The sequence below is a fragment of the Prionailurus bengalensis genome, chromosome B2 (genome assembly GCF_016509475.1).
Source record: "Prionailurus bengalensis isolate Pbe53 chromosome B2, Fcat_Pben_1.1_paternal_pri, whole genome shotgun sequence".
Taxonomy (NCBI): Eukaryota; Metazoa; Chordata; class Mammalia; order Carnivora; family Felidae; genus Prionailurus; species Prionailurus bengalensis.
The window spans coordinates 151,583,422-151,611,182 of NC_057349.1; the positions used below are offsets into that span (position 1 = coordinate 151,583,422).

Consider the following 27,761-nt stretch of genomic DNA (forward strand, 5'->3'; position numbering starts at 1 on the left):
TCAGCTCAGTCAGCTCGGCATGGAACAGCTCTAGAAGGTAGGTCTGTCCACCCTGGACCCTCAGCACCATGACAACCCACAGCAGCCAGGAAGCCACTGCCTTGGGCCGGGGAACACACGCTCCCCTGGTCACCGGACCGCAGCGCCCTGCACACAGGATGGGGTGACTGGCCCCCCCCATCCTCCCTCACAAGATCTGCCTGGTGCTGGTGGAGCTCTGAGGTCAGACGCTCCACTTGTCCCCGCCCCCTCTCCGGCCCCCTCCGCTAACCCAGGACCCTCGAAGGCTGATCAGCTTGGAGAGCACCAGGGCGGGAACCCCATGGGGCAGGGTGGGGGGGCGGGGGTCTAAGTGGCATTACCTGGCAAGCTGCACAACCTGGACTCAACCCTCCTGGAGAAAGTCTCTCTCTTCTTCTTTAGGTCAACTCGGGTCACACAACGATAATGATGTCTTTCAACCAAACTGAAGACCCAAAGCTGAGAAAGCAGAGCAGGCGCACACACGCGCGCGCACACACACACACACACACACACGCACACACACACGCACACACACGGAAGCCCGTCATCACAGGTGGGCGTGGCTCGAGCCCAAGGAGAAAGACGGGTCAGGAGAGGGAGACACACTGCACGTGGCCTCAGAAGCGTCTTGGACCCCTCCCTTCCCTCCACAGCGGAGCCTCCAGGCGCTTCTTCGGCCCCCCGACTTGGGTGCAAACGCCCCCTTGACTCACAACACTCCGCCCAGGAGGGCAATGTGCTCTGACCCCCATGGTCCATGCCACTCTCTCGGAGCCCAAGGGCACGGACACACAGGTGCGAATACACCCACGTGTCACCCGGCCAAAAGACACGGGTGACAGCAGTCACCTTTGTCAAAAAGAAAGATAGGGGCGCCTGGGTGGCTCAGTCGGTTGAGCTTCCGACTTCGGCCCAGGTCATGATCTCGCGGTCTGTGGGTTCGTGCCCCGCATCGGGCTCTGTGCTGACAGCTCAGAGCCCGGAGCCTGTTTCAGATTCTGTGTCTCCCTCTCTCAATGACCCTCCCCTGTTCATGCTCTGTCTCTCTCTGTCTCAAAAATAAACAAACATTAAAAAAAATTTTTTTTTTTTAAAAAAGAAAGATAAAATTTCCTCGTTTCCAAAAATACACCCGTGATACTGTGAGTTATAACTAAGAAATTTATGTATGTGGACTTCCTGTTCCTGACACACAGCTCCTTTAAAACCCTCGGAATTTCCCAAGTGAAGAGAAGGACAAAGGTGTCTTTTGTTGTGTGAACTAAGTGCCTGTTGGAAAGCCCCAAGGGTGGGGGCAGGTGGCCAGGGGAGCCACAGGTGTTGAGAGGCTGGCAGCTTTCGGTCCCGCCCCTGACCTGGAGGTTGGGTTGGGTTCAATCACCAGCAGGCAATGAGTTAATCAATCGCACCTACTTGACGAGGCCTCCGTTACACCCAGGTTCCAGGCTGGTGACCGCGTCCACACCGGGAGGCTGACCCCACCCCCAGCTCTACACGCGGGACCCTCCCCCGCCTCGCCATCTACACCCCCCCATCTGGCTGCTGTCTGTGTTCTCCATCACACCCTTTAATAGACGGGTGAACCCGTAAATAAACGCTTCCCGAGTTCTGCAAGGCTCTCTAGCAATTAGTCGAACCCCAAGCGGGGGGCGTGGGAACCTCCAATTTGCAGGCAGTTTGGGCAGAAACTTCGAGTAGCCGGGGACCTACCACCTGTGACTGGCATCTGAAGGGCGGTGGAGTCTCACGGCCTGAGCCCTTAACCTGTGGGTCTCCACCTAGACAGTGTCAGAACGGAGTTAAACTGCAGGCCGTCCAGCCAGCGTGGTGGAGGACTGCCTGGCGAGGGGAGCCCCACACGTGTGCTGACCGGAAGTGCCTGAATGGGGGTGTTTGGTTATTTCCTAATACAGTATCCTGCCCAAATTTTCTCCACAGCAACTGTGTAAGAAGAGAACAGAATCCATACTTGGGGAAGCACACCTGAATGGCTCACCTGAGAAACTAAATTCTGAAAAAAATCAAGTATCTTCCAATTTTTCAAGCTCCATAAAGCTGGCTCTTCACAGGCTGTGGGTGCGTGCGAGTGAGCCCCACACGGATGCCGCGGCCCCAGAAGGAACAGCTCAGCTGCTGGGGTCAACGGTGTCTTCAAACCAGAAAGAACACACGCAAGCGTCGGAGCAGAGACCTCTCCGCAGACGCTCGTGCGGTCACCGTCACGTTTGGAACTGAGATTCCAGCCTGCGGTCCCCTCACCTGCCCGTCTGCACATCCCGCCACCAACTGCTGGCTCTTTTCATCCACGTGGAGACTCAGGAGCGGAGAGGCTACAGTGGGAATATGTAAAAATTGAGCTGTAAATATTTAAACTGAAAGCTATCCAGGTTTTACTTACACATATTTTTAGTCAAGTCTGAACTATCCTGAAATAACTTCTTCACCAGCAAATAAAAACCTCAAGTGCAGACACGTTCTGAGAACGTGTGTGAGGGAAGTAGCGACACCGCCCACCAGAAAAAGGCCGGGGGGGGGGGGGGGGGGGGGGGGACGTGGCTGTGGGGGGTGGTGGGTAAAGCTTCCAGTCCAGGTCGGAGCCAACGGACCGGTCCGTTCAAAGCTCTCCCGCACGACCGATGCCAGGCAGCCCCACACCCACACCATCAACAGCACTAGTGCCCAATAGGCATTAAACTTGCAACAGGAATAAAATCGTGGGTCTAATCAGGAAAACGGCAATTAAATGATGCCTACTTTTTAAATTGTTGCCTAGCATGTGTCATTTAATTTAAAACTTATTCTGAATCTAAATTGTCAAGAATTCAGAAGGAGAATTAAAATAAATGGGACATTTAAAAACATCGTATGCCCGGGGCCCCTGGATGGCTCAGTCGGTTAAGCGTCCAACTTCGGCTCAGGTCATGATCTCGCGGTCCGTGAGTTCAAGCCCCACGTCGGGCTCTGTGCTGACGGCTCGGAGCCTGGAGCTGCTTCGGATTCTGTGTCTCCCTCTCTCTCTGCCCCTCCCCCACTCGTGCTCTGTCGCTCTGTCTCTCTGTCTCTCAAAAATAAATAAATGTTAAAAAAAAATTTTTAACCATGTATGCCCTACATAAACTATAAATGATATGCAAAATCAAGTTTGTAATTATTTTCTTGACAAATAATTCCACATAATTAATTTTAGGAAAAGAATTCCAACATAATGCTAAGAGATGTGCTTTGTCCCTGTGATTGACAAACGTATTCAAGTTGTTAAAGCATTCTGTTCCACACACGGATGAGTGGCACCGGGAAGAATGCCGAATCCTTTGGGAAATATAGCGGAAACTGCACCAGATCACAAGGCACCTGCACGTTGGTTAAGCTGTGTTTTCACGGGACTCATCCCAAGAAAGGGACCGTCTTCTGTTAGTTCTCTGCCCCCTCCCCCATGTGAAGTGGGAGACGCTCAGGGTGCTGGGACAGCAGCCCTGGAGGCGGAGGGAGGCAGAGGGCACCGCAGGCCAGGACGGCACGCTCTGCAGGGACCTGCCGACGCATGCCGGGGACTCACCGGTGCACAGACAGTGTGAGGAGGGCACAGGATGGCCTGCAGCGCAGGACCGTGCAAACTCTGCCCGACCACACGCTCGGCCCGTGGGGCAGATGCCTCCTGCAGAGACCTCACTGGATGGCGCTTCCAGAAAGCACACACATGCTCAATTTTAAGTTAAAAACTTCGGGAAATGTGCCTGTGAAGTGAATCCTTACGCTGTGTAGACGGGTGCGACACAGCTGCTCGTGAGGGGCACGGAGACCCTGGATGGGGCACGTCCAGCCTACAGAGCGGCACGCGGCCCACCGACAGAACATCCGTCCGCGGGTCCAGTCACCTGTTAGCACTGCTGAGCTGTACAGTGGTGATCCCGCGTGATGGTCCCAGACCTTTGGAAAGACACTTGGTGTTTAGAGGAGGTACAATTCTGCCATTTGACACAGCGTGGACTAATGCTTCTGCTCAATTACAAATTAATTCACGTGAACGGTTACCTAAAGGAGAAAATAGTAATAAAACAGGCACATAAACAATAAAACTGTAGCAACACCATAAAAGGTGTCAGAATCACAGGGGGGAAAGCTAGCATTTCCAGAAATAACAATCTGTGGGTTTGGGAAGACCCAAGACGAGGCTGGAGACGTTGCCAAGAAGAGGTGTGAAGGCCACAGTAATTGATACCCTGACTAAAAGTACATGTATATTTTTTCGGGCACCCTCCAGTGCTCTCCAAACATCAGCTCCCATTCTCCGAGCCCCCGTGAGACAATGGGCACCCTCATGTCCATCTTAAAGACAGGAAAAGTGAGGCACAGCACCGCTCATCCATCACCAGCAGCTGGAAGGACTGGGGCTGAGCCCAGGCGGCCTGCTCACAGCACGGGAAACAGCACCCGTGAGGCCAATTCTACGGGGCAGAAACTTCCAGAAGGCAACAGAAGTATTTTCCGTCTCTCTCCTCTGTCACTCTGCAGATGTGCCTAAATTACCCTCAACTTTTCTTCCGGTCACCATGGAGAAGTCCTCACTTGGTCAGTAAGATAACAGACCTAATACCGGCTGGCTCGGAGCCTGATGGGAGCTTAGCTGGCATTTTAAGTTCTTCCCTTCTCGGGGCGCCTGGGTGGCTCAGTCAGTTGGGCGTCCGACTTCGGCTCAGGTCATGATCTCACGGTCCGTGAGTTCGAGCCCCGCGTCGGGCTCTGGGCTGACAGCCGGGAGCCTGGAGCCTGTTTCGGATTCCGTGTCTCCCTCTCTCTCTGCCCCTCCCCTGTCCATGCTCTGTCTCTGTCTCAAAAATAAATAAAACGTTAAACAAAATTTTTTTAAGTTCTTTCCTTCTCAACATCAGTTTAGTTCTGACTGAACCCTCTGCTACCGGAAGATGCTTCTTCTGCTCTGGGCCCTTAGGAAGTGACATGGAAGCAAATTTGATGTTCTAGCTCCCGAAGGCCCTGGACTTGAGGAGGAGGGGCCCGCAGGTAACCCAAGCCCAGCTGGGGAACGTTGGGACACTCCTGGCCGACACAAGAGTGTATGTGCAGGGACCACAAACCAGAAAGTCCTTCTAGGAAGCATCTGAAGTATCCCGGTGCCCATGCCCTTACCTTAAAGCTTCTGTCTTCAGACACTGAAATGATGATATGTGTTTGCCATGGACAGAACTCAGCTGCAGTCACGGGGCCCCGGTGACCCTCCAGCACAGCTAGTGTAGACCGGCTCTGGGAGAGTTTGTGAAGGAAGATCAGTAACTGAATGTTCTGGCAACTCTTGTTAAGAAGTTACATACATCTCACAGAAAACGGTTTCTGTTAAAGTCTACACAATTCCCTTTTCCAAATGTGAAAAGTACTTGTATATAAACCTACAAGTTCAAACTCAGATGGCTGAGCTGAGAGGGAAGGAAGCAGAGGCCTCCCGGGGTCATGTGCACGGCAAGTTTAGAGACAAGGCTAACCGAGGCCGATCCAGAACAGAGCCAGGCAGCAGGAAGGCCGGGCTCTCGCACCTTCCCATCTACACCGTGTGCTGCCCTGAAGCCACCCTCCAGTGCCAGGACTTCCCAGAACAGCCCTGCAGGGGTGGGGACGGCGTCTTGAGATAACACAGGACAGCGTGTTCATCTACTACCAAGCTAGCCTTCCTCCTAAGCCCCTGAAGCCTGTTACAACCAGGCAGCCCCAGAAGACAGCGTCACAAGCCGGAATCACATAGCACGGTTGAGAGGTGCTGGTGCTGTTCACCTGGGACTCCGGGCACCTGGGGTCAGGACTGCTCTTTAACCCCTACAGCATCCGGTCAGACAAGATCATGTCCCCGCACACACATGCGGGGAGTACGTACGCAGCCGTATCCACGCAGCGACTTGACCAACAAGTAAGCACTTACACCGAGAAGACGTTCCCAGAGCGACCAGAGACCCCTGTGCGGCACGGCCACTTCTGCCTCTCGTCACCAGACGGGCCAAAACAAAAGGCGAGGTGGCGATGTGTGCAAGAACAGGCTCACTTCCGGATTGGACGTGAGGACATACACATTTCTGCTGCCTCCAACTTCCGTAACACGACACTGTCCTGAAGAACACCCCGTTTCCTCTCAGTACTTATGGTCGTGGCTTACGTCAAAGTGCTCGCACTCGTTTAAAGCCTCTCAGAGCAAGTGTCACAAACCGGGCCCCCCCAGTGCTCGGGGAACGGTGCTACCACACCCCAGGTTCGTGGGCAGCCCGCGCTCACCTCGTACGGGCCGCTAAGGAAGGGAGAGGGCAGCGTGGGCCGGCCGGTGGAGCCAACAGGCGCCACCTCCCTGCTCGCCCGCGGGGTCGACACCTGACTCCAGTCCCGCATCTCTGCTTCCGGGACGGACAGGGCTCTCTGCCCTCCTGGCTCGTCCCACAAGGGCGGTGAGCCCTACGTCGCCGAACAGCCCCCAAAGCCATTCTGAACCCTAGGACACGTCCCCTCACCTGTGACTTCACCGACAACACTAGCCCTTTGTGTGAGCCTCAATTTCACAATTTGGCCAAAAATCACTTGAACGCAGAAATGGACACTCTGGGCCCCAAACTGCCTAGCACACAGAAAGCCCGCCATCAGCTGGTCCTCGGGTAAGATTTCATGCCTAACGTTCTCCATAACCTAGCGTTTTTTAAGTGGGTGTGGCAAAACATTCTTCGTAGGCTAAGAGCTTTGTTAACTGCACTCATTTGGCAAATAGCAGCCAAGACACAACACCAGGCCTTGGATGATCTGTCCCCAAAGTCTCTGGCAGACGTAACGCTGAGGAAACAAGAGGCCTCCTTCAACCACCCCCCCCCCCCCGCCCCACCCCTGCTCTCTTACACCTGGCTGGCCCTCCAGGGCTCCCATTTCAGAATCAGATGCGAGACTTGAAGTCACCAAGAGGAAGGGGAGACACGGTCCCTTACACCCATCCCAGTGAAGAGATAAGTGAGAAACATCCAGCTCCCGAAGAAAGCAAGTTTGTAAAAGAGATCAACGAAAGCGGCACTCTGTGAGGGCTTTGAGAGGTCCGCAGAGGAGGAGGAAATCAGAGAAACGAGGTCGGACTGAGCGCCCTCACTCAGCACCCTGACAGCCGGATTCCGTGCACAGGTTTCCTAACTGGCCTGAAACAGCAGTAGCTGGTTCAGGGGGCTTTTTCCCAGCGCAGGACAAAGACGTGTTTTCCCTCGCTTTCCCTAACGCCCTGACGAAAACACGCCCACGTGAAAATACTGTCGACGAGAGGCGGGCAGGGCCCCAGGGAGGCCCCGCCGGCAGACGCGGCACCCACCTCGGTATCCAGCATAAAGATTTTATTCCCGGCACACACCGCAGCTGCTCGGTCGTCCGGGCTCAGCCTCAAATACAGCACCTTCCCCAGAAGGGTGCCCAGGACGAGCCCTCGAGGAGTCAGCCCTAGAGGGAGTTTCACTGTTAGTGTCAGGCCGTCAGAGTAGCCCACGAGCCACAGGGAATCACCAACCACGCAGCCCTCTCTCTCTACGTGATGCGGAGTAACAAGGACTCTGACGCGACGTTAGCTCCTCGACGGTACTAAAACCATCAAGTGCAAACAGTTCTTCTGGAAGTATGCAGAACGCAGGAACCGTCTATCAGAAGATGACTCTGTGCCTTTGCAGATAACAGGTCTCTGCGAAGGCTGCACGTGCGAACGTGCGGGGGTCACACAGAATGGCCCACGGTCCCGGTTCGTCCCTCCCCCCGTGACCACACCTGCTCCAGGCCTGGCCGCGCGAGCTGCCCGGGCTCGCTCCAGACAGGCAAAGGCACAGGGCGCCCATCCAAGCCTCCGAGACCTGCCCACGCCACGAGGACGTCTCCGGGCAGGCCTGTGGGGCCAAGGCAACGACACAAGCCAGCCCGCAGCTTCAAGCAGGGCCCCTCGACCAAGCCAGCTCCGGGCAGTGAGGACTCAGCACCACCAGGGCTGGGCCGTGGGACTGAGGCTGCTTGCTGTCCAGCAAGGTCATGTCAACAGCAAGACCCCGAGCCTACAGAAAGGGAGCCGTGCACACACCACGTGGGAGTTCTAGTCTGGCCAGGCTAATCCCATGGGTCCGCTCCACGAGTATTTAGCAGGCACCGATGCTACCCCTGGCATCTCTACAGGCACTTGGGATAGACCAACAAACGAAACCAAGTCCCGCCTTCGTGGAAAGCTTACTCTGGGGTAGGAGGTGGGGGCACTTAGACACCAATAACCAAAATATGTCAATGAATTACATACAGTGCTAGAAGGAAGTGAACACCGTAAGAAAAAGCAAAGCACAAAAGGGGACTGGGGTCCCGGGTGGTGGTCAGAAGGGCCCACGGCACCGGAGAATTGGACGTGGCAGAATCAGCAGGGATCCTGAGATGGCCCCGGGGGCAGTTGCTGGACTGTTCCCTGAAGCTGGGGGTAGAGGTAGGGGTCCTGTAGCTTTGTCGGGAAGGCCCTGGAGAGCTTTGGGCAGCGGTGTGATGCACTCAGACTCCAATTTCGCAGGGAGCCGTGGCTGTGGAGTTGAGAGCAGAGCCCTGGGACGGGACTGGCACAGAACGGGGGGAGCGGGAGGCGCCAGCACAATGCGCCAGTGAGTGAACCTGCGGGGCACGGTGAAGGCAGGTGTGAGAAGCGTCCACGCTTTGCATGTGTTCTGAAGGGAGAGCAGACGGAAGCCGTGGGTTGGGAGGATGTGGAGGCAAGGAAGGAAGACAGGACACAATGCCATGACTTCTGACCGGAGCGGCCGCAGGGAAGGCTATGGGAGGCAGGTGCGGGAAAGGTGGTCAGGACAGGGAAGCTTCAGAGCTATCAGCTGTGCACGTGGGCGCGTCCAGGGCAGTTCACGCCCGAGGCCGCAGTCGGGACCGAGGCCTCGGCGAGAGCACAGGTGGCAGCTGTCAGAGCCTGGCTGTCATCAAGGGAGTGATTTTTGAGGGGCAACAGGAAAAGCCCCCGTGCCAACGTTAAGAGGTGGGAGAGTGACAACGAGCCAGCGAAGGAGACTGAGGACAAGTGACCAATGATGGAGCACTCCAAGGTCCCAGGCCACGTGCCGTTTCCTAAGTCCAAGTGCAAACACAAATCGCTCTTGGACGCGAAGGTACTGTAAGTGAGCCTACCTTCTCCACGGGCACAGAAACCAAGCCTGGCTGCGTTGCACCCGGCCCAGGCCACGGGGGCACAGGCAGCGGCCTGCGGCTCCTGAGAACCCCCTCCCCATCCCTGCAGTGAGGGCAGAACGAGCCCGTTCCGGTCCCACTGCCGCAGCTGAAGACACAGAGCAGCCCTGGCACACCCACCAGACTGAGCCCCGTGTGAGCGTGAATGCTGTGCCTCAGGGCCCAGCTTCGACCCCTGTCCATGCAGTGGACCACGTGTGTCAAAACGTACAGGAGTTCTGAAGGGCGACTTAAAAATAAACCTTGGGACACAGCCCTTCCAACACGGAAGGCTACTTATTGACAAAGACCCATACGGGGAACAAATCACTAACATGGGGTTCACTGCACAGATGTGTGTGCGTGCCCTGTGTACACACGTTCGTGTGTGTGCACGTGCTATACAACATGTACATGTACGTGAGTGCTCTGTGTTTATGTACATGCGTGCATGTGCTATACACACAGGTACACGTGTATACTTACGTACATGTATGCACATGGTAGATACACATGTACATGTGTGTGTGTGCTGTATGCTTACATGCATGTGTGAGCATTGCTGCACACACGGGTACATGTGCGGTGTGTGCTTACTACACGTGTGTGCTATACACACAGGTACATGTGTGCGTGTTGTATGCTGACGCACGTGTGTGTGCACGTGCTATACACGTAGGCACATGTGTGTTGCTATTACTATATTCACATGTGTGGTATGCACATGTGTACGTGTATGCATATACACAAATGTACATGGGTTATATACTTATGCGTGTGCTATGCACACGTGTACATGTTCTGTGTACATGTATACCTGTGTGTGCTGTATACATACGTACATGTGTGTGTGTGTGCTCTATGTGTGTACTATATGCACGTGTCCATCTACGTATGTGTATGCAGGTCTATGTACTGCGTATATGCGTGTGCGTGCACATATGCATATGTGCTCACGTATGCATGTAGTGTGTAGCATGCACTGCGTGCATGAATGTATATGCACTACGTGTGTATCTGTGTATGTCTGCATATACTCTGTGTGCATGTATACGTATGTTATAAGTGTATATATGTGCACTATACGTATACATGCATGCCTGTATGCACATCCCTGCATGTATGTACTATTGTATCTACACATATGCATGCATTACGTACTATGTGTGTGCATGCATGTGTATGTGTGCACTATCTGTGTAGGTGTATGTGTGTAGGTTTACATGTGCGTTGCCATATATGTATGTACATGTGTGGGTACTACATAAATATCGAATATGTGCACGTATGTGTGGGTGTGTATATACATGCTATATGTGCGTACAAATACTACGTGTGTATATGTGCAGGTGTGTATGTAATATTTGCACATGCATGTATGTTACATGTGCATGTGTGTATGTTATACGTGTATGTGCTTTGTGTACGATGTGTATCGTGCATGTGCATGCCACGTTTATATACGTGTGCGTGTTCTATGTGGGTGTGCCATGCGTATGTACATTCATGCATGCACTGTGCTTGCGTGCACTACGTATGTTCGTGTACTGCATATGTATGAGCATGTGTATATACTATTTATGTGTGTGTGTGTGTGTGGCTACGTCTGTACCACATGCGTGTGTATCACAGAAGTACGTGTGTGTGTGCTGTGGTGATACACTGATACCGCGCTCACGCTACAAGTTAAATGAAGTGAGGTCTTCCATTCTATTCACTGCGTTTTATACACACGGACATATACTACTATCATGTACACGGTCGCCTAAGGTCCCCTGACACCTATTTGGAGTAGTCCTACGGATTCTCAGTGTCACTAATCACATAACGTTCACACTGCTTACCGTGGTCCTCACCTAACTTCTCAACTTCGTTTGCTCAAGCTCTAATGTCCCCATGCTCCCACCCCGCGGGCTCCCTCTCAGCTCTTCAGACAGGTCAGGTTCCGCGCACAGAGGGCCCGTGCGCACACGGCCGGCTCTGCCGGCAACGCCGCTCCCACGTGGCACGGGGCCACCGTCCGGCACCGGCCCTCGCTTGCGTCCAGCTCCTCCTCATCCCCCAGCTCAAAAGCCACCTCCCCAGAGATGACACCACGTGGACGTGTCCTGCCCACGTCCTCTGTCGACACCTTGCCTTTCTCTGCTGCGCTCCCCACAACCGACAACCAGTTACTTGCCTATTTGAAATGTGTTTCCCTCCCCTCACGGTCTCTGTAAGGAAAGAACACTTCAGTTGCCTACCTGTTTTCAGAGGTCCAAAAAAATCACAGATATCAAAATAAGGAAATACGTAAGATGAAAACTAACGAGCCTATCGTGTCAGATCCACACACGGCCAAAGTCAGCACGTGTGAATGCCTGGTGAGCTTCCCACACAGAACATCCAGCTTGGACACTCAGTTTCAAGGTGAAAGGAGTCAAAAATGCTCCCAAGCCCCTGTATGTACCAAGTCTATTTAAGGGTGAGTCGTTCCCTTTTATACTTTTTTAAATGTATTTTAAGGGTTCATTTACCTAGAAGCACCTTCTGTCTGCACTCATCCAGACTCCACAACATAACATAATCCTGTGATGCGGAACAGATGAGAAGTGGACTCCCTGTATTTCCAAATGTCACAGCGGTGATCGGCTGACGGTGTCCTCTTAGGGTTAGAGGCTAACAAAGTTGACAAGAAGAGAAATATCATCAACTATAGAGAACACTTACAGAATGAAGGAACATAATGGCCTAACCTCAAACCTCAGAAAGCAAATGGCTTGAATTTTTCAAATATGTTTCTTTCATATATTCACTTTTTAAAATTCCCGTTAATGTACTATTAAATTACGGTCAGGTGAACCATCTTACCGTTACTCAACGTCGTGGATCACGCGCACTAGTAAAATGATACAGGTCACCTCACCTTCCATTTCCTCCTCAGTCACGAATTAAGCAAATGTGTGTCGCGTCCCTGCAGTGTGCCACAGTGGACGCCGAGGAAATGAGAAGGATCCGCAAGAGGAGGGGAGCGTTCCGGTCGCTGGGAGACGAGGCACATTTACGAGGCTGCTGGTACAAGCGAGGAAGGCGACGGGGCCACAGAAAGCCTGGGCAAGTGCGACCCTGTGACGAGCGCGTTCACAGCTCTGACCAAGCATGAGGAAACAGAGGGATCTGTGACCAGACCTGTAACACTGCTGCCAGGATGGAAGAGGGACGGCACTGGGGACACAGTGAGACCAAACACTCCAAAGACAGCGCAGTAAAGGCCTGAACTAGGGTGACAGGGATGGAGACGGGGGCAGACAATGAACCAAAGGCTCTGTGACCGACGGGCATCGCGAGATAGAAGAGGGACAAGAGCAAAGGTAATCAGTGTTCGGGCTGAATTCCTAGGGGAACGGGGGCATAAGGAAGATGGCACGGAATCAGGAAAGATCAGAGGTTGTCTGGGCTGTGCTAAGGGAGCTCCTTTCGAGCTGACAGCCAGCACACAGTAGGTGCTTTGACGTGAGGGCCATCACGCAAACAGGAGGACCTGCTCATGGCAGGCCAGTTCATCTGTACCAACCTCCTGATGAGAACGACAAGAAAAACTGGCAAAATTTGCAAAAAAAAAAAAAAAAAAATCTAGATGAGCAAGATAAGGCACCAGAGAGCAATGAAAGCAACAAAGAATTAAGACCAGAGAAGAAGGAAACTGAGAGAAGGGATCCAGCAGGGGAGGCCATTCACCCGTGAAGACTTCTACCAAAACGCAGCCTTCTGACAATTCCGGTAGAGGCCATTGAAAGCTGAGATACTCACGGGACTAGAAGCACAAACGTGGCGTAATTAAATGCATCATTTTCAGGTACAAACAGAATTATCTTATTGGGAGAAGGGCAAAGAATTCCACTGCCTGCAAAGTACCTCTGAGAATAGAGTTGACAGCCTTAAGGTGAGGACTCCATGCATTTTTTTTCCTTAAAACACCACATTTTAAAACACTGCTTTAAAAAAAGAATACAGCCCACTGCAGTGGGAGGGAAGGGCATGTTGCCAAACGCCCAGGGCTAGAGTAGTGACCCAAAGGACCAGGTCCAAGGAGGAGAGGTGAACGGGCCATAGAAGAGTGCTCACAAGCCCACCTCCAAGTTCTCATAATCCCTGACTGGCTTAGAGTGACCGGAAATTGCCAGTGCCCTCCTCACCCAGCCAGCTATCAGAAGCAAACATAAATCATCTCTGCAAGAAGTTAAGGTCATCCAGAGCCTCAAACCAGCTGTGCATTTTTTTTAATACTGACTGTCTAGCAGTCAATCAAAAATAATCAAGTACTCAAGGAGTCAAGATTAATCAGTCAAAAACCAAGAGAAATACATACCCATGGAAAACACCTACTGACAAATCATCCAGATGGCCTTGAAACAAAACCAGAACCAATCCAGATTGCAGAATTACTAGATAAGGACATCAAAACAGTCCTAATTCTATTCCATATGTTCAAAAGGTTAAATAGAGATATAAACAATCAGTAGTAAATAACCTTCCAAAACAGAAAGCACCAGACCAAGATGGATCCACTGGTGAATTCTACCCAATATTTAAGGAAGAAATTTTACTAACTCTCCAAAATCTCTTTCAGGAGACTGAAGAAAGAAAACAGAAAACACTATTTTCAGAGGAAACAGAGTAAATACTTCCTCACTCATTCTATCAGGCCAGCATTACCCTAATTCCAAAACCAGACAAAAACATCACAAGAAAAGAAAATTAAAAATCAATATATTTCATGAACATAGATCCAAAACTCAACAAATATTCAAAATATTAGCAAATCAAACCAAATAATGTATAAAAAATTATATACCATGACCAAGTGAGATTTGGAAATTTATTCCAAATATGCAAGGCTGGTTCAACATTTGAAAATAATTAATCCATCACATCAACAGGCTAAAGAAAAAAAATCACATGAAAATATCAAAAATGTAGAAAAAGCATTTGACAAAATCCAATAGCAATTCATCATAAAAACTATCAGTATAGTAGGAATAGACGGGAACTTCCTCAACTTGATACAGAGTATCCACAACATAACAAAAGCTAATGTATTAAATGGTGAGAAACTATAAGCTTCCCCACCAAGATTAGAAACAAGACAAGTAGGTCCCCTTCACCACTCCTTTTCAACATTATACTGGGGGTCTTAGCTAATGCAATAACAATATAAAAGGAAGTTTAAAGGTATAGTGACCGAGAAAAAAGAAATAAAACTTTGTTCATGGATAATATGCTCACCTATGTAGAAAATCCAAAGAACTGGCAAAAAAAAAAAAAAAAATCTGAAACTAAGAATTATAGCAAGCTTGTAGGATACAAAGTTAATACACAAAATTCCACTGGTTTCCTATATACCAGCAATAAATAAGTAGAATTTGAAATTAAAAACACAATACCATTTACATTAGCACCCAAACAAACGAAATGCTGAGGGACAAATCTAGCAAAACTGTGTAAGTTCTCTATGAGAAAAAATAAAACTCTGTTGAAAGAAATAAAAAAAGTAAATGAATGGAGAGATATTCCATGTTCATGGATAGAAAGACTCAATATTATCAACATGTCAGTTCTTCCCAACTTGATCTACAGATTTAATGCAACCCAATCAAAATCAACCAACTGATTTTCAAGTTTACATAAAGGCAAAGAACCAGGATAGTCTCATGATAATGAAGAAGAACAACAGAATTGGAGGACTGACACTATCTGACTGTGAGACTTACTATGAAGCTACTCTAATCAAGAGCAGTGGTATTGGCACAAGAAAGGAAAAATAGATCAATGGCAGAGAAGAGAGAGCCAGAAATACAGTCAACTGAATTCTGAATAAGGAACAAAAGCAAGACAATAGAGAAAACTGTAAACTCCTAAAAAATAACACGGGAGAAAATCTAGATGACTTAAATTTGGTGATGACTTTTCAGATAAGCCACCAAAGGCATGATCCATGAAAGAAAGAACTGACAGGCTGGACTTCATTAAAATTAAAAATTTCTGCTCCATCAAAGACAACACCAAGAGAATAAGAAGACAGATATTAAACGGTGGACAGACATCATTATATATCTGCCCAAATCTATAGAATGTACAACACCAAGACTGACCCCTAAGGTAATTGGTGGACTCTGGGTGATGATGATGTGTCAATGTAGGTTCATCAGTTGCAACAAATGCATGACTCTGGTGCAGGGTGCTGATAGTGGGGGAGGTTGTGTGTTTGGTGGGGTTGACACAGGGGACATATAGGAAATCTCTGTACCATCCCCTCAATTTTGCTGTCAATCTAAAACCGCTTTTGAAAAAATAATAAAGTCCTTAAAAAAAAAAAGAAAAGGTAAAAAGTAGCCCCTAAAAAGAAAAAGTGTAGCCAAATTTTCAGAACAAGAAATATTACCAGGGATAAAGAAATGTCTCTTCATAACATTAAGAGTGTCAATTCACCAAGAGACTATAAAGATACTAAACATACATGTGCTTAATGACAGAGCTCCAAAATACACGGGGTAAAACTGACGGAAGGAAAACAGACAAGCTACGTCTAGCCACAGACTCCAACATGCCTCTCTTAATAAGTGACAGAACCAGAGGTCATGAGTAGAAGATGCAAAGAACACGATCAAGCAATGTGACCTGACATTTACAAACAGAGATGGGCAAATATTCACAGCATTTTATCTGTAATACTCAAAACTGACAATATCCTAAATGCCCACCACCAGGAGAATGAATAATAAATTATAGTACATTCACACAAGGGAAATGTTCTCAATACTGAAAACGGATGAACCACTGATACATGCAACGAAGCAGGTAACTTCCAAAATAGTCACTCTAAGTGAAAGATGCCAGACACAAAGAGTATGCGCTGTCTGATTCCACTGGCATAAAACTCCACAAAATGCAAACTAATGTGAAGTTTTTATTTAGAATACATAAAGAACTCCTTCAGGTCAATAGGAAAATGACAGATAATCCACCAGAAAAATAGCATGAAACTGAACACATGTCACAAGAGAGAAAGTCCAAATGGCCAATACTTTAATCATCAAAGAATTGCAAATTACAAATAAGTACCCTGACCCTCACCAAAAGGCCTAAAACTCAAAAGACCAAGTACAGGCGAGGATGTGAATCCACTAGAACTCTTACACACCCTTTGACGGAGTGCAGGTTGGTACAACACTCTGGGAATCTCGGCATTATCTGCTAAACTAAATATACACATTCAGTGCGCCTCAGCAACTGTACACACGAGTGTACCAAAAAACATACACAAACGTGCTTGTAGCAGTTGAAACACGGAAACGAAACAGATCTCCACCAATAAGGGAAAGGATTAAGTGTGGTCTATCCATGCAGTGGAATACTACGCAGTGATGAAAACGCGGACGGGTCCCACGAACCTAACAGTGAATCAAGGAGTCCAGCATGATGCACGACCCCACTCACGCAGAGTTCCAAGAGGAGCAAACCAGCATGTGGCCCCAGGAGTTGAGGGAGGAGAGAAGGGAGCACAGGCTGAGAGGAGGCCTGGATGGTAGCTACCCAGTGGTGTTCACCTTGTTACAATCGCCACGATGGCACGTAATATCCGGGACACGTCTTTCTGAGTCTTCCACGCCCCACTGAAAAAGTGAGAAACACCAAGCTGGACATCAGAATGTAGGCCCGATTCATCAGCATAAGTTGTGGTGAAGAAACACAGAAAAACCTCTCATAACTCAGTAGGAAAAAAATCAAACTAGAGATTCTCTTCAACGATGATGGACGACTTCTCCTCATAGTAAGGTGAGTGCCAGTAAGATGGCCGGTTAGAGGGCCTCCTCGGGCAGACACAGCACTGGGCATGTGCGGTAATCATCGGCCTCCAACTCCGGAAGCCCAAAATGAAGCTAAGGGTTATCCCAATGCCAAAAATGCTGACAGAATTTACCTTTGCATTTTGTGCAACGGAACTTGCTTTTAAGAGCACTGGGATAATTACACTGGTCACGGAGTAATCTTTGAATGAAAACTCATGTCTTTAAAGCTGTCAGTTTGATGTGAAATATTCTGCAATAGACGTAACAAACTTCCTTAAATATGCTATATCTAAAATCTAGAAACATTCACCTTATCTTGATTAAGATGAACCTTTTCTTGCTTATATTCTTATTAAAGAAAAAACATCTTTAATAAAGTGATTCCAGGCAGTGTATTTTCTAAAACTCAAAGACGAACACAGCGGTTTTGTTTTGTTGACATTCCCCTCCCCTGGCTGGTGGCTGAGTCCGCGGAAGGTGGCACCACCCAAACAGCATCAGAGGGACGGACAGGTGACCGCGAGGCTCTTCAAGTCCCTGGACTCATCAAACAACACACAAAACTTTTTAGGTACCTGGTAAGAAGGGTCCTTGGTGCTCCACACGCAAAGTTCATTCCCATCTAAGGGGAAAGCGCAGAACCACAGGCCACAAGCAAGCTGAACATGGGACACGGGCTCCTTAGATTCGACCAGGCACCTTTCTGTGACCGTGTCACCGACGCAGCCGTCACCAGTGGAGAAAAACCCCTGTGGCTCTTCCATCCTCAATCTGAAAACGCAGGGACGCAGAAGACAACTAAGGGGTTGATGTGTTACACAGATGACAGTCTGTTTACTCACCATGATGAGTGTGATCACACACACAGTACGCCACACCCGCTTACTCACCTCCCACACCACACCCCCAGGAAAAAGAAGGGATCACTAAAGTCCTGAAGGTTCTGTACACACAACAGCTCCCTCCTCCCAGGGGCTTCCAGATTAAACAGGCCTTGATGCAAGTCCCCCTCTTCCTACTCGACAGACCTCGCTCAGCCTTGCGGAATCTGCTTCCACCGCCGGAGATGGACAGAACCACGCCTCACAGAGGCGGTCTGGGACGGCGTGGTCTGCGGCACGTGAGCCCAACGCTAGCACTGAGGAGTACTCAGAAGGTTACCACTGAGACTGATTACTGTTATCGGTAACTGAGATACTAAATCATTTTCCAAATTTTCCAAGCAAATTGGTGGTAGAGTGCAATACGAATCTATATCTCCTACTGCCCACCTTGGATCTCTTCAACCGTTTCACAACCCTGTCCCAGGTCACCCCTGCAGAGGCAGAATGCAGGGCTGGGGTCAGGCCCCTGGGCGGCAATCCTCCCGCTGTGTGACGCTGGCTCGGATGCACGGGTGTTTCCAGGCCCTGACTAGGAACCCTTATTCTACCATGCGTAAGGACAAGACACCAGGCGAGGGGGGAGTATAAGCGGTAAAGTTCTCAAAGTACAGTCAGAGGACTCGCACTCCACGATCCCCCATATAACGAACGTTCTTTCTTACAACAAGCAAGAGGTGATTTTTAAAGGCTTGAAAATGGTGCGGTATTTGGAAAAAATGAAAGTATTTTGAGTGCATTAATGCACATTCTTCCCCAATTCATAAACTTTATTTATTATTCTTGCCATTGCCAAGACACCGCAGGCAGTTTCATATAAAAAAATAGCAAAATGTTTCAAAGTTACCACAATTTGCTTTTTGGGTTTTATCACTTTGAAGGACCCAGTCCCTAGCACAGTGGCCGGCATAGAGTTGGTGATGAAAGAAAGTGTCCCAAGTGGATGAAGTGAAATTACCATGTAGCTCCTTCCACTGCTTCCCCAAAGCATAAAGAAATCTTAAGAAACAGATGAAAGAATATATTAAACATTACAAATGTTTCAAAATCTTAAGAATTCACCCACTGACTGGATAAAGAAGATGTGGGAGACAGACAGACACACACACACACACACACACACACACACACACACACACGCACAGGAATATTACTCAGCCATTAAAAAAAGAATGAGATCTTGCCATGTGCAATGACATGGGTGGACCCAGAGAGCACAATACTAAGTAAGATAAGTCAGTGTGGGAAAGACAAATACCGTATGATCTCACTCATATGCGGAATTTGAGAAATAAAACAAAGGAAAAAACAGACCAAAAAAACAGACTCCTAAATACGGAGAACAAACCACTGGTCACCAGAGGGGAGGTGGGTGGGCGACGTGTGACAGGCAGAGGATCAAGAGCACACTTGGGACGAGCACTGAGAAAAGTACAGAAGTGCCGAATCACTCTATTGCACACCCGAAACTAATTTGGCAACGTATGTCAGTTACACTTGAATAAACAAAAAACTTTTAAGAGAAAGAAGCACTACTTCGGGTAAAATATTTACGTTTTCATGAGAATTAAAGACATAAATTTTTTAAAAAACAAAAAAGAGGGGCCCCTGGGGGGCTCAGTTGGTTGTGCGTCCAACTTCGGCTCAGGTCATGATCTCACGGTCTGTGGGTTCGAGCCCCACGTCAGGCTCTGTGCTGACGGCTCGGAGCCTGGGGCCTGCTTGGGATTCTGTGTCTCTCTCTCTCTCTCTCTGCTCCTAACTCACTCACATTCTGTCTCTGTCTCTCTCAAAAATAAACATTAAAAAAAAACATTTTTTTTAACAGAAAAGAATCTACCCATTCTACCAAAGAGGCTACCAAATAAGACTGTGATTAAATCTCGTCTTATTTCTTCAACATAAACTTTTATAAACCAAGAACTGTCTCGATCTCTTCTGTAATCCCTATAACATTCAGCACCATTATAGCAAATCATAGCATCTGTACACCAATGTACAGTTTAAAAATCATTTTTCTACATATTTACATGCAGATTTGGGTATATCGATAAATATGTGATATCATTTGATACTCACAATAGAGCTTTAAAGTTGTTAAATGTTTTTTCCCATCTTACAGGTGAAAAAATCAGAGGGTAAGTAAGGGTTAGATGAAACTCATTAGTGGCATTGCCACAGTGGGAACTCACATTTCTGACTCCTCATTGGTGGCACCTCTGCCATGGCACACACAGAGCAGGGGCCACAGGTGACTTCACAGCTCCACTGACCTAAGAAAGCAGCAGCGGCAATCTGTGCAGGGAGCAGCGTGGGTTCACGGTCAAACAGATTTGCAGGGGAGATACCGGCTCAGCCACTCACTGCTGCTCTAAATGGCTTGGCGTCTGTAACAACGCCCACTCCACCTGCTGGTGACCGGGCGTGGAGCAGCCCCCGGACAGCCTCTCAGAAGGGCTCGGCCACCCCGGAACCCACTCATTCTATCTGTGCTGCCTTGAGAGTCACTAGACGATGCGTGTGCTCCTGCTGGCCTTTCCTTGGACAGAGCTGCAGTCCCCTTGGCCTTGGGCTGCCGGCTATCCTAACTTTCCACCCACAGGCTGCTGGAAATCCCTGCTGAGGCAGGAACCCCTGGACGGAAATGGAGCTTAACTGGAATAAAGGATGAAAGAATGTTACCTTCAGCTACATGAAACAAATCATTTTATTTGTTCGGGGACAACTACATAACCATTTGGGAAATAATAACAAAAACAAATTTCAGACAGATTGCCCATTATAAAATACTATCGAAAATTCAAAAACAAAAAACTAGTGATAAATCTGTAAAAATAAAAGGAAAGAATTAACATCCTTAATATTTGAGAGCTATTATAAAGAAATAAAACCTCAATAGAAAAAGAATACAAACTACAGAGGAGCAATAAAAGGCATCATATGAAAACCTTACGGCAAACCTTATACTCAGCGGGGGAAAGCTGACAGCTGTTCCCCTAAGGTCAGGAATAAGATAAGGATGCCCACTCTCATCACTGCTATTCAACATAGTACTAGAAGTTGTGGCCACAGCAATCAGACAAGAAAAAGAAATAAAAGGCATCCAAACTGGTAAGGAAGAAGTAAAACTCTCACTATTTGCAGAGGACATGATACTATATACAGAAAACCCTAAAGTCTCCCCCAAGAAACTAGTAGGACAGATAAATGAATTCATTAAAGTCACAGGACACAAAACTAATGTACAAGATCTGTTGCATTCCTCTACATGAAAGCAGGAGAAAGAGAAATTAAGAAAACAATTCCACTTATAATTGCACCAAAGACAATTAGGGTATCTAGGAATAAACTTAACTGAAGAGATGAAAGTCCTGTACTCTGAAAACTATAAACAAAACACTGAAGAAAAAAATTCAAGATGACACAAAGAAATGGAAAGACATTCCATGCTCACGGACTGAAAGAGTAAACACTGTTAAAATGTCTGTACTACCCAAGTAATCTATACATTTATGCAATCCCTATCAAAATATCAAACAAACAGCATTTTTCACAGAACTAGAACAAACAATCCTCAAATTTGTATGTAAACACAAAAGACTCCAAATAGCCAAAACAATCTTGAAAAAGAAAAACAAAACTGGAGGCATCACCATTCTGGACTTCCAAGTTACATCACAAAGCCGTAGTAATCGGGACAGTATGGTACTGGCACAAAAACAGATACATAGATGAACAGAACAGAATAGAAAACCCAGAAATGGACCCAAAACTATATGGTCAACTCATCTTTGATAGAGCAGGAAAGACTATCCAATGGAAAAAGGACAACCTCTTTAACAAATGGTATCGGGAAAACTGGACAGCCATGTGAAAAATAATGAAACTGGACCACCTTCTTACACTATACTGAAAGTGGATTAAATACCTAAATATGAGACCTGAAAGCATAAAAATTCTAGAGAACACAGGCAATAACCTCCTTGACATCAACTGTAGCAACTTCTTTCTAGACACATCTCTGGAGGCAAGGGAAATAAAGCAACGATAGGCTACTGGGACTATATCAAAATAAAAGGCTTCTGCCCAGTGAAGAAAACAATCACAAAACTGAAAGACAGCCTACGGAATAGAAGATATTTGCAAACGGCATATCTGATAAAGGGTTAGTATCTATCCAAAACATATAAAGAATTGATAAACTCAATACCCAAAACAACAAACAATTCACTTTAAAAAATGGGCAGAAGACATGAAGAGGTATCTCTCCAAAGAAGACATCCAGATGGCTAACAGTCTCATGAAAAGATGCTCAACATCACTCATTACCAGGGAAACACAAGTCAAAACCACAATGAGATACCACCTCACACCTGTCAAAATAGCTAAAATCAACAGCACAATAAACAACAGGTGTTGATGAGGATGCAGACAACGAGGAACCCTCTTGCGCTGTTGGTGGGAATGCAAACTGGGTACTAGGTATTTACCCAAAGAATATAAAAACACTAATTCAAAGGGATAGCCAAATTATGGAAGGAGCCCAAGTCTCCATCAATTGATAAACTGATAAAGATGTGGTGTATATATACACAATGGAGTATTACTCTGCCATAAAAGAATAAAATCTTGCCATTTGCAATGATGTGGATGGAACCAGTGTATTATGCCAAGCAAAATAAGTCAGAGAAAGACAAATACCATGATTTCACTCATGTGTGAAATTTAAGAAACAAAACAAACAAGCAAAGGAAAAAGAGAGAGAAAGAGAGACAAAGCAAGAAACAGACTTTTAACTATAGAGAACGAATGGGTGGTTACCAGAGGGCAGGTGGATGGTGGGATGGGGGAGACAGGGGATGGAGATTAAAGAGTACATGCATCACGATGGAAAAATAAATAAATAAATAGAAGTATTTTTGTAATTAAAAAAATAAACATTAACAATAAGTTCACAAAAGGATTCATACCAGTGCCCAATATAAAATATCATCAATGCAGACTTTTTCTCATTCACTGCTGGTAAGACAATAAACGGACATAAGCTTTGGCTATTCGGCAACGTGTATCACTATGTTTTAAAAGGTACATATTCTTTGATTCAAAAATTTCCATTCCATAAATTTAGAACAAGTAAATCATCGTACATTTCCCAAAGTAGCATTGATTATAATATAAAATGCAATGACAGTCCTTACATTCAGCGGAACACAGTGTTGACATTTAAAAAGATGACATTAAGACAGTTCACTCTGCACATCGGCGAGAGCCTTTTCAGCGTAAACCGCAGAAAGCTCAGCCTAATCCAACCTGAAGAAAGAGAACTCTCCGGAGGGACAGACCTTGAACTGGAAGGTCTGTGCAGGACTCCACGCAACAGCCCGAGCCAGCCCGGCCTGGCCTCTCAGCCTGCAGCTGTGCGCGTCTGTGTGTGGGCTCCAGTTTCCACTTTCTGCTGCCACTTGCCGGCAACACGGTGGCCAGCGGCCCCCACGGCCGCCCTCCCACGCTCTGGTGCACTGGGAAGAGCGGCCATCTCTCCCATCCAACCCCGTACACGCTGTGTGAGTCTGGGCCAGTCTGGGCCACTTCTTGGCCTTGACTTTATCATGTGATCAGAGGGATGAAACTATGCTGACCGGTCGGCCTGAGGCGGCACGGACCGTGACCCCTGCGGCCAGGACAGGGAAGAGCGGCCACCGAAGCAGGCTCAAGTACCCCTGCCGGAAGAGGAACAGATACTGAGGAAAAAAAAGCCACGTGCGTTTAAGTCCCTATCAACATTCAGATGTTCAAGAAGGATGAACTTCTATACGATATATCCACGATAATAAATATAATAATAAAATCCACAAATACAAAACTTATATTCTTCAGAAGACACCAGTGAGCGAAAAGACAAGCCGCAAAGTAGGAACGATGAGCAACTCTTCAAGCTAAGCGTATCCAGAACCTACAAAGAACTCGTACAGATCTTCAGCCAGACAAGCCAGTAGAAAAACGTGCAACAGCCACTGGATGAAAGATCTCCAAATGGCCAATTAACCGGAAAAGATGCTCATCCTCGCTAATCACCAGAGAAATGCCAGTCGAAATAAAAAATGAAAACCGCACACCCGTCAGAATGGCTAAAACCAAAAAGACTACGAGAGGGACACGGTATTGACGAGCTTCCAAACCCTCAGGAGGAGGAGTGTCGGCTGAAGGACCACGCAGAAAAACGGACCCGGGGCCGGGTCTCTCTCTGCTGGGCGCGCGCACTGAGAAACAGGGGCCACAGAGCAGAGTCCTCGGGGTGGCACTCGGGCCTCCACGCCCACGCCGGAGAGCACCTGATCAAGGGGGCGCGCTCGCGGCAGCGGTCCGCTCCACCCCGATGGCACCCATGCGCACCCTAGGTGACCGCACAGCGTCCCGCGACGCGAGAGCGACTGGTCGGTCTTAGCTCGTCGGCTGGAAGAGCTCAGCGCACACGTTCGGGAGGAGAGTGGCCGCCTGTGGGAAACAGGCAGGTAGCGATGACGACAGGGCCACAGGGCTCTGCGATGCTGACAGCACGCGGCCCACACCCGCGGGGTGACCGCCTGCTCTCACTCAACACCAATTCCCACCCCGGACGGAGGTCTCTAGCTGCACTGCTGCCACGTGGGCAGCCTGGCATTTTCCTGCAATTTCCTGCAATAAACATGCATTGCATGTGGGGCACCGCCTTCCCTGTTTGGGCTCGATTACCCGTAGGGTGCCGGCTGCTGGGTTACAGGAAGCCAGCGCGCTCTCCTTGAGACTCACCTGTGTCCGGGCCAGGCATCCTTACCTGTTCCCATGCCTCGTCCCGAGGCAGCCTGAGGGGAATTTAGTTCCCTAGGGAGCTCCCTCTGGGCCACGATCAAGGGATGACCAAACCAGGGGCGTGATGACAACGGCAGCTCAGCCGCTGCCCACAGCTGCCCCTCTTTCTGAAGAGGGAGAGCAAACTCCTGGGCCCGGAGCTCATCCGACACCACGGCCCCAGCGCCGTTCATCGTCCCCTCGTGACTCCGTTCATTCCTCGGATTTGCTCCTCCCTCAACAACACGGGTGTGAACTGCACGGGTCCACTTATACACAGATTTTTTTTCAGTAAACACAGTAGAGCACTGTAAACGTATTTTCCTTATCATTTCCTTAATAACATTTTCTTTTCTCTAATGACTTCGTTGTAAGAATATGGTACGTAGTTCAGATTACATACAAGATGTGTGTCAACTGTTTATGTTGTGGGTAAGGCTTCTACTCAACAGCAGGCTATTAGTAAAGTTTTCAGGGAGTCAAAAGTTATACACAGATTTTCAACTGCATGGGGGGTGGGCATCCCTAACCCCCACGCTGTTCAAAGGTCAAGTGTATATACATACACACACGTAAGAGTATATAACCGATTAACGTCTAGCTCTGGGAAAGGGAAAAATCGTGTCCTAGTACCTCGTACATGTTAGGCATTCAATAAATATTTGAATTGTTAAAAAGGAGACAGCAGGACCTAAATGTAGTCAGTGTGCTAAACCCCATCAGCAGACCAAGACTTAACACCTAATCTAACTGCAGTCTCCATCCCCAGGAACGTAACTGCTTACCACTCAGCTCGGAATTACCTGGTCAGCTCTAGTGACCAGATTTGATGTGCCCCACAGACCCCGTCCACTCCCCTGAGGAAGGCGACCTTGCCGGAAACAACGCATTCTCTAATAATTTCCTTTTCCACCCTCCCTTCCCCCCAGCTCGGCAGAGCTCCTCTCCATTGCGAGATGGGATGCTGCCCGACTCAAGCACCATGAAACAGCCAGTCTGGTCTTTCAATCTACTCAGCCGAGTCTGTTAGGTGCCGGACGTGGCAGCCGTGCTGGGGTCTGGAGCGCTCTCTGACAGCGGCGGGACGAGGACACGCACAGGCGTGGTATCCTGTGGCCACAGTGAGTGCCTGTCCCGGCTCCCGAGGGCCGTGGGTGCGCTCCTGCGGGTTCTGAGCTCTGCTCTCTCCGTGCTGAGCTCCTCACCTACTTCCATTTCCACGGTTCCCCACTTGGTCGGAATCCCTCCCCAAATTCTCTCCTGACTCTGCCTGGATCCCACACTGGGAACTGCTGGCGGTACCAGACTGGGTCCAACCTAAAAACCTGGGCCCAGTTTAAGCTGGCCTGGGTCCAGCACCAGACCTCAGGCGAATAACATTTTGTAGTAAGTAAAGGCTAATAGCTAATGGGAGTCTTGAAAGCCAAAAAAGCTGGGGACATCGGTGGGCACAGGTCAAGCACTTAAAGGCCGTTAAAGTGCTCGCCACCTCAGAAAGACTCATGGTAAGCTGGTCGGAGAAAATGACAAAGTATCCTTGATGACTCTGCAACAGAGCCAGAACGGGAGGGGGGTTCGACCTCCAGCTATCCTGAGGCTACAACTACTGAAATACGGAGCAGCGGCTGATGACAAAGGTGTGGGAAGGGCGCCAGATCATGCACACTCTTTTCTGCCTCCATCAGTCCTTCCCTAAATGTTTTTAAGTTTCTTTATCCAGAGAGAGTGGGTGCGAGTGGGGGGAGGGGCAGAGGGGGGGCGGGGAGAGAGAGAATCACAAGCAGACTCTGGGCGCCCGTGCAGAGCCCAGCTCAGGGCTCACACTCACAAACCAGGAGATCACCGCCCCAGCCCAAACCAAGAGTCAGCCGCTCAACCGGGCCAGCCACGAGCCCCTAAAATACGATTTAAAGATAATAGTACTCTTTCTATACAGCTGCTTTAATTAAAAACAAAAATGGGGGCGTCCAGTGGCTCAGTCGGTTGAGTGGCCGACTTCAGCTCAGGTCACCATCTCGCGACTGGTGAGTTCGAGCCCCACGTCGGGCTCTGGGCTGACAGCTCGGAGCACGGAGTCTGCTTCGGATTCTGTGTCTCCTTCTCTCTCTGCCCTCCCCTGCTCATGTTCTCTCTCTCTGTCTCCTCTCTCTCTCAAAAATAAACATTAAAAAATCAAAAAAAAAAAAAGAAAGAAAGAAAGAAAAAAAGACTATGCCCTCTTTCTGTTAGCCAGACTGGAGAAGCTGATTCTGTAGACTGTCAATCCTCAAACCGCGCAGTGCGCACTTTTGTGCCTCCATCACTTGTTAGGTGAGCATAAATCGCTGACTCCTGACTGTCGCTACCACACTGGTTTTCATTTCCAGGGCGCCCGGGGGGGCTCACTTGGTTAAGCATCAGACTCTTGACCTCAACTCAGGTCATGATCTCAGGGTTCTTGATTTCCAGCCCCGCATCAGGCTCTGTGCTGACAGCGTGGAGCCTGCTTGGGATTCTCTACCCCCCCGCGCCCCCCCCCCCCCACGAGCGGAGCTCGAACCCCTGAACCAGGACATGACCTGAGCCGAAAATGACCAATAGGTTGCCCTTAATCCCAGGTTCCAAACTAACAAAGTATCCTGAAAATAAACACAACTACATTGTGAAGCCTCTTTTAGGAGAATTTGAAAAAGTACCATGTTCTTACGAGGAACGGAGAACAGATAGCAAGCGCTGCGCAAGGGTCTCTCGCCTGGGGCCCGCCCGGACCCCGCGCACAGCCCGCGAGGCGGACGCTCGGTCGCGGCGAGCACAGGACGGGTAACAGGTGCCCCGACAAGGGTCTCTTCGGGCGCACCGGGCTCTCACCTGGGGGCGGCTCGGACCCCGCACGGCCCGCGAGGCGGACGCTCCGGCACGGCGAGCACCCAGAGAGCTGGGAGCCGGCGGCCCGCCCCACCCGCCGTCGCCCTGGTTACCAGCCGCCGCGGCTCAGAGGCCACGAGACTCTCGT

At 48.9% G+C, this 27,761-nt stretch overlaps 1 protein-coding gene across 7 annotated transcripts in view; it reads right to left on the reverse strand.

Annotated features, from left to right (window-relative positions):
* WDR27 (WD repeat domain 27) overlaps window positions 1-27,760 on the reverse strand; it is a 159,362-nt gene extending 131,602 nt beyond the window's left edge. For 4 of the 7 annotated variants that reach the window (XR_006299114.1, XM_043592786.1, XM_043592787.1 and 1 more), the window contains exons 1-8: window positions 27,617-27,758; window positions 17,636-17,831; window positions 11,748-11,889; window positions 7,358-7,482; window positions 5,170-5,283; window positions 3,900-3,951; window positions 2,284-2,354; window positions 363-480 (exon numbers count right to left, since the gene is read on the reverse strand). Coding sequence is in view for 5 of the 7 variants with exons in the window: in XM_043592786.1 (XP_043448721.1) it covers window positions 363-480; window positions 2,284-2,354; window positions 3,900-3,951; window positions 5,170-5,283; window positions 7,358-7,482; window positions 11,748-11,889; window positions 17,636-17,824 (811 nt within the window). In the remaining 2 variants the exon portion in view is untranslated. Of the gene's footprint in view, window positions 1-362; window positions 481-2,283; window positions 2,355-3,899; window positions 3,952-5,169; window positions 5,284-7,357; window positions 7,483-11,747; window positions 11,890-17,635; window positions 17,832-27,616 lie in introns of those variants that run through there. The other 3 variants (XR_006299115.1, XM_043592788.1, XM_043592789.1) reach the window with 3 other exon arrangements.
* Between the last annotated feature and the right edge of the window lies 1 nt (window position 27,761).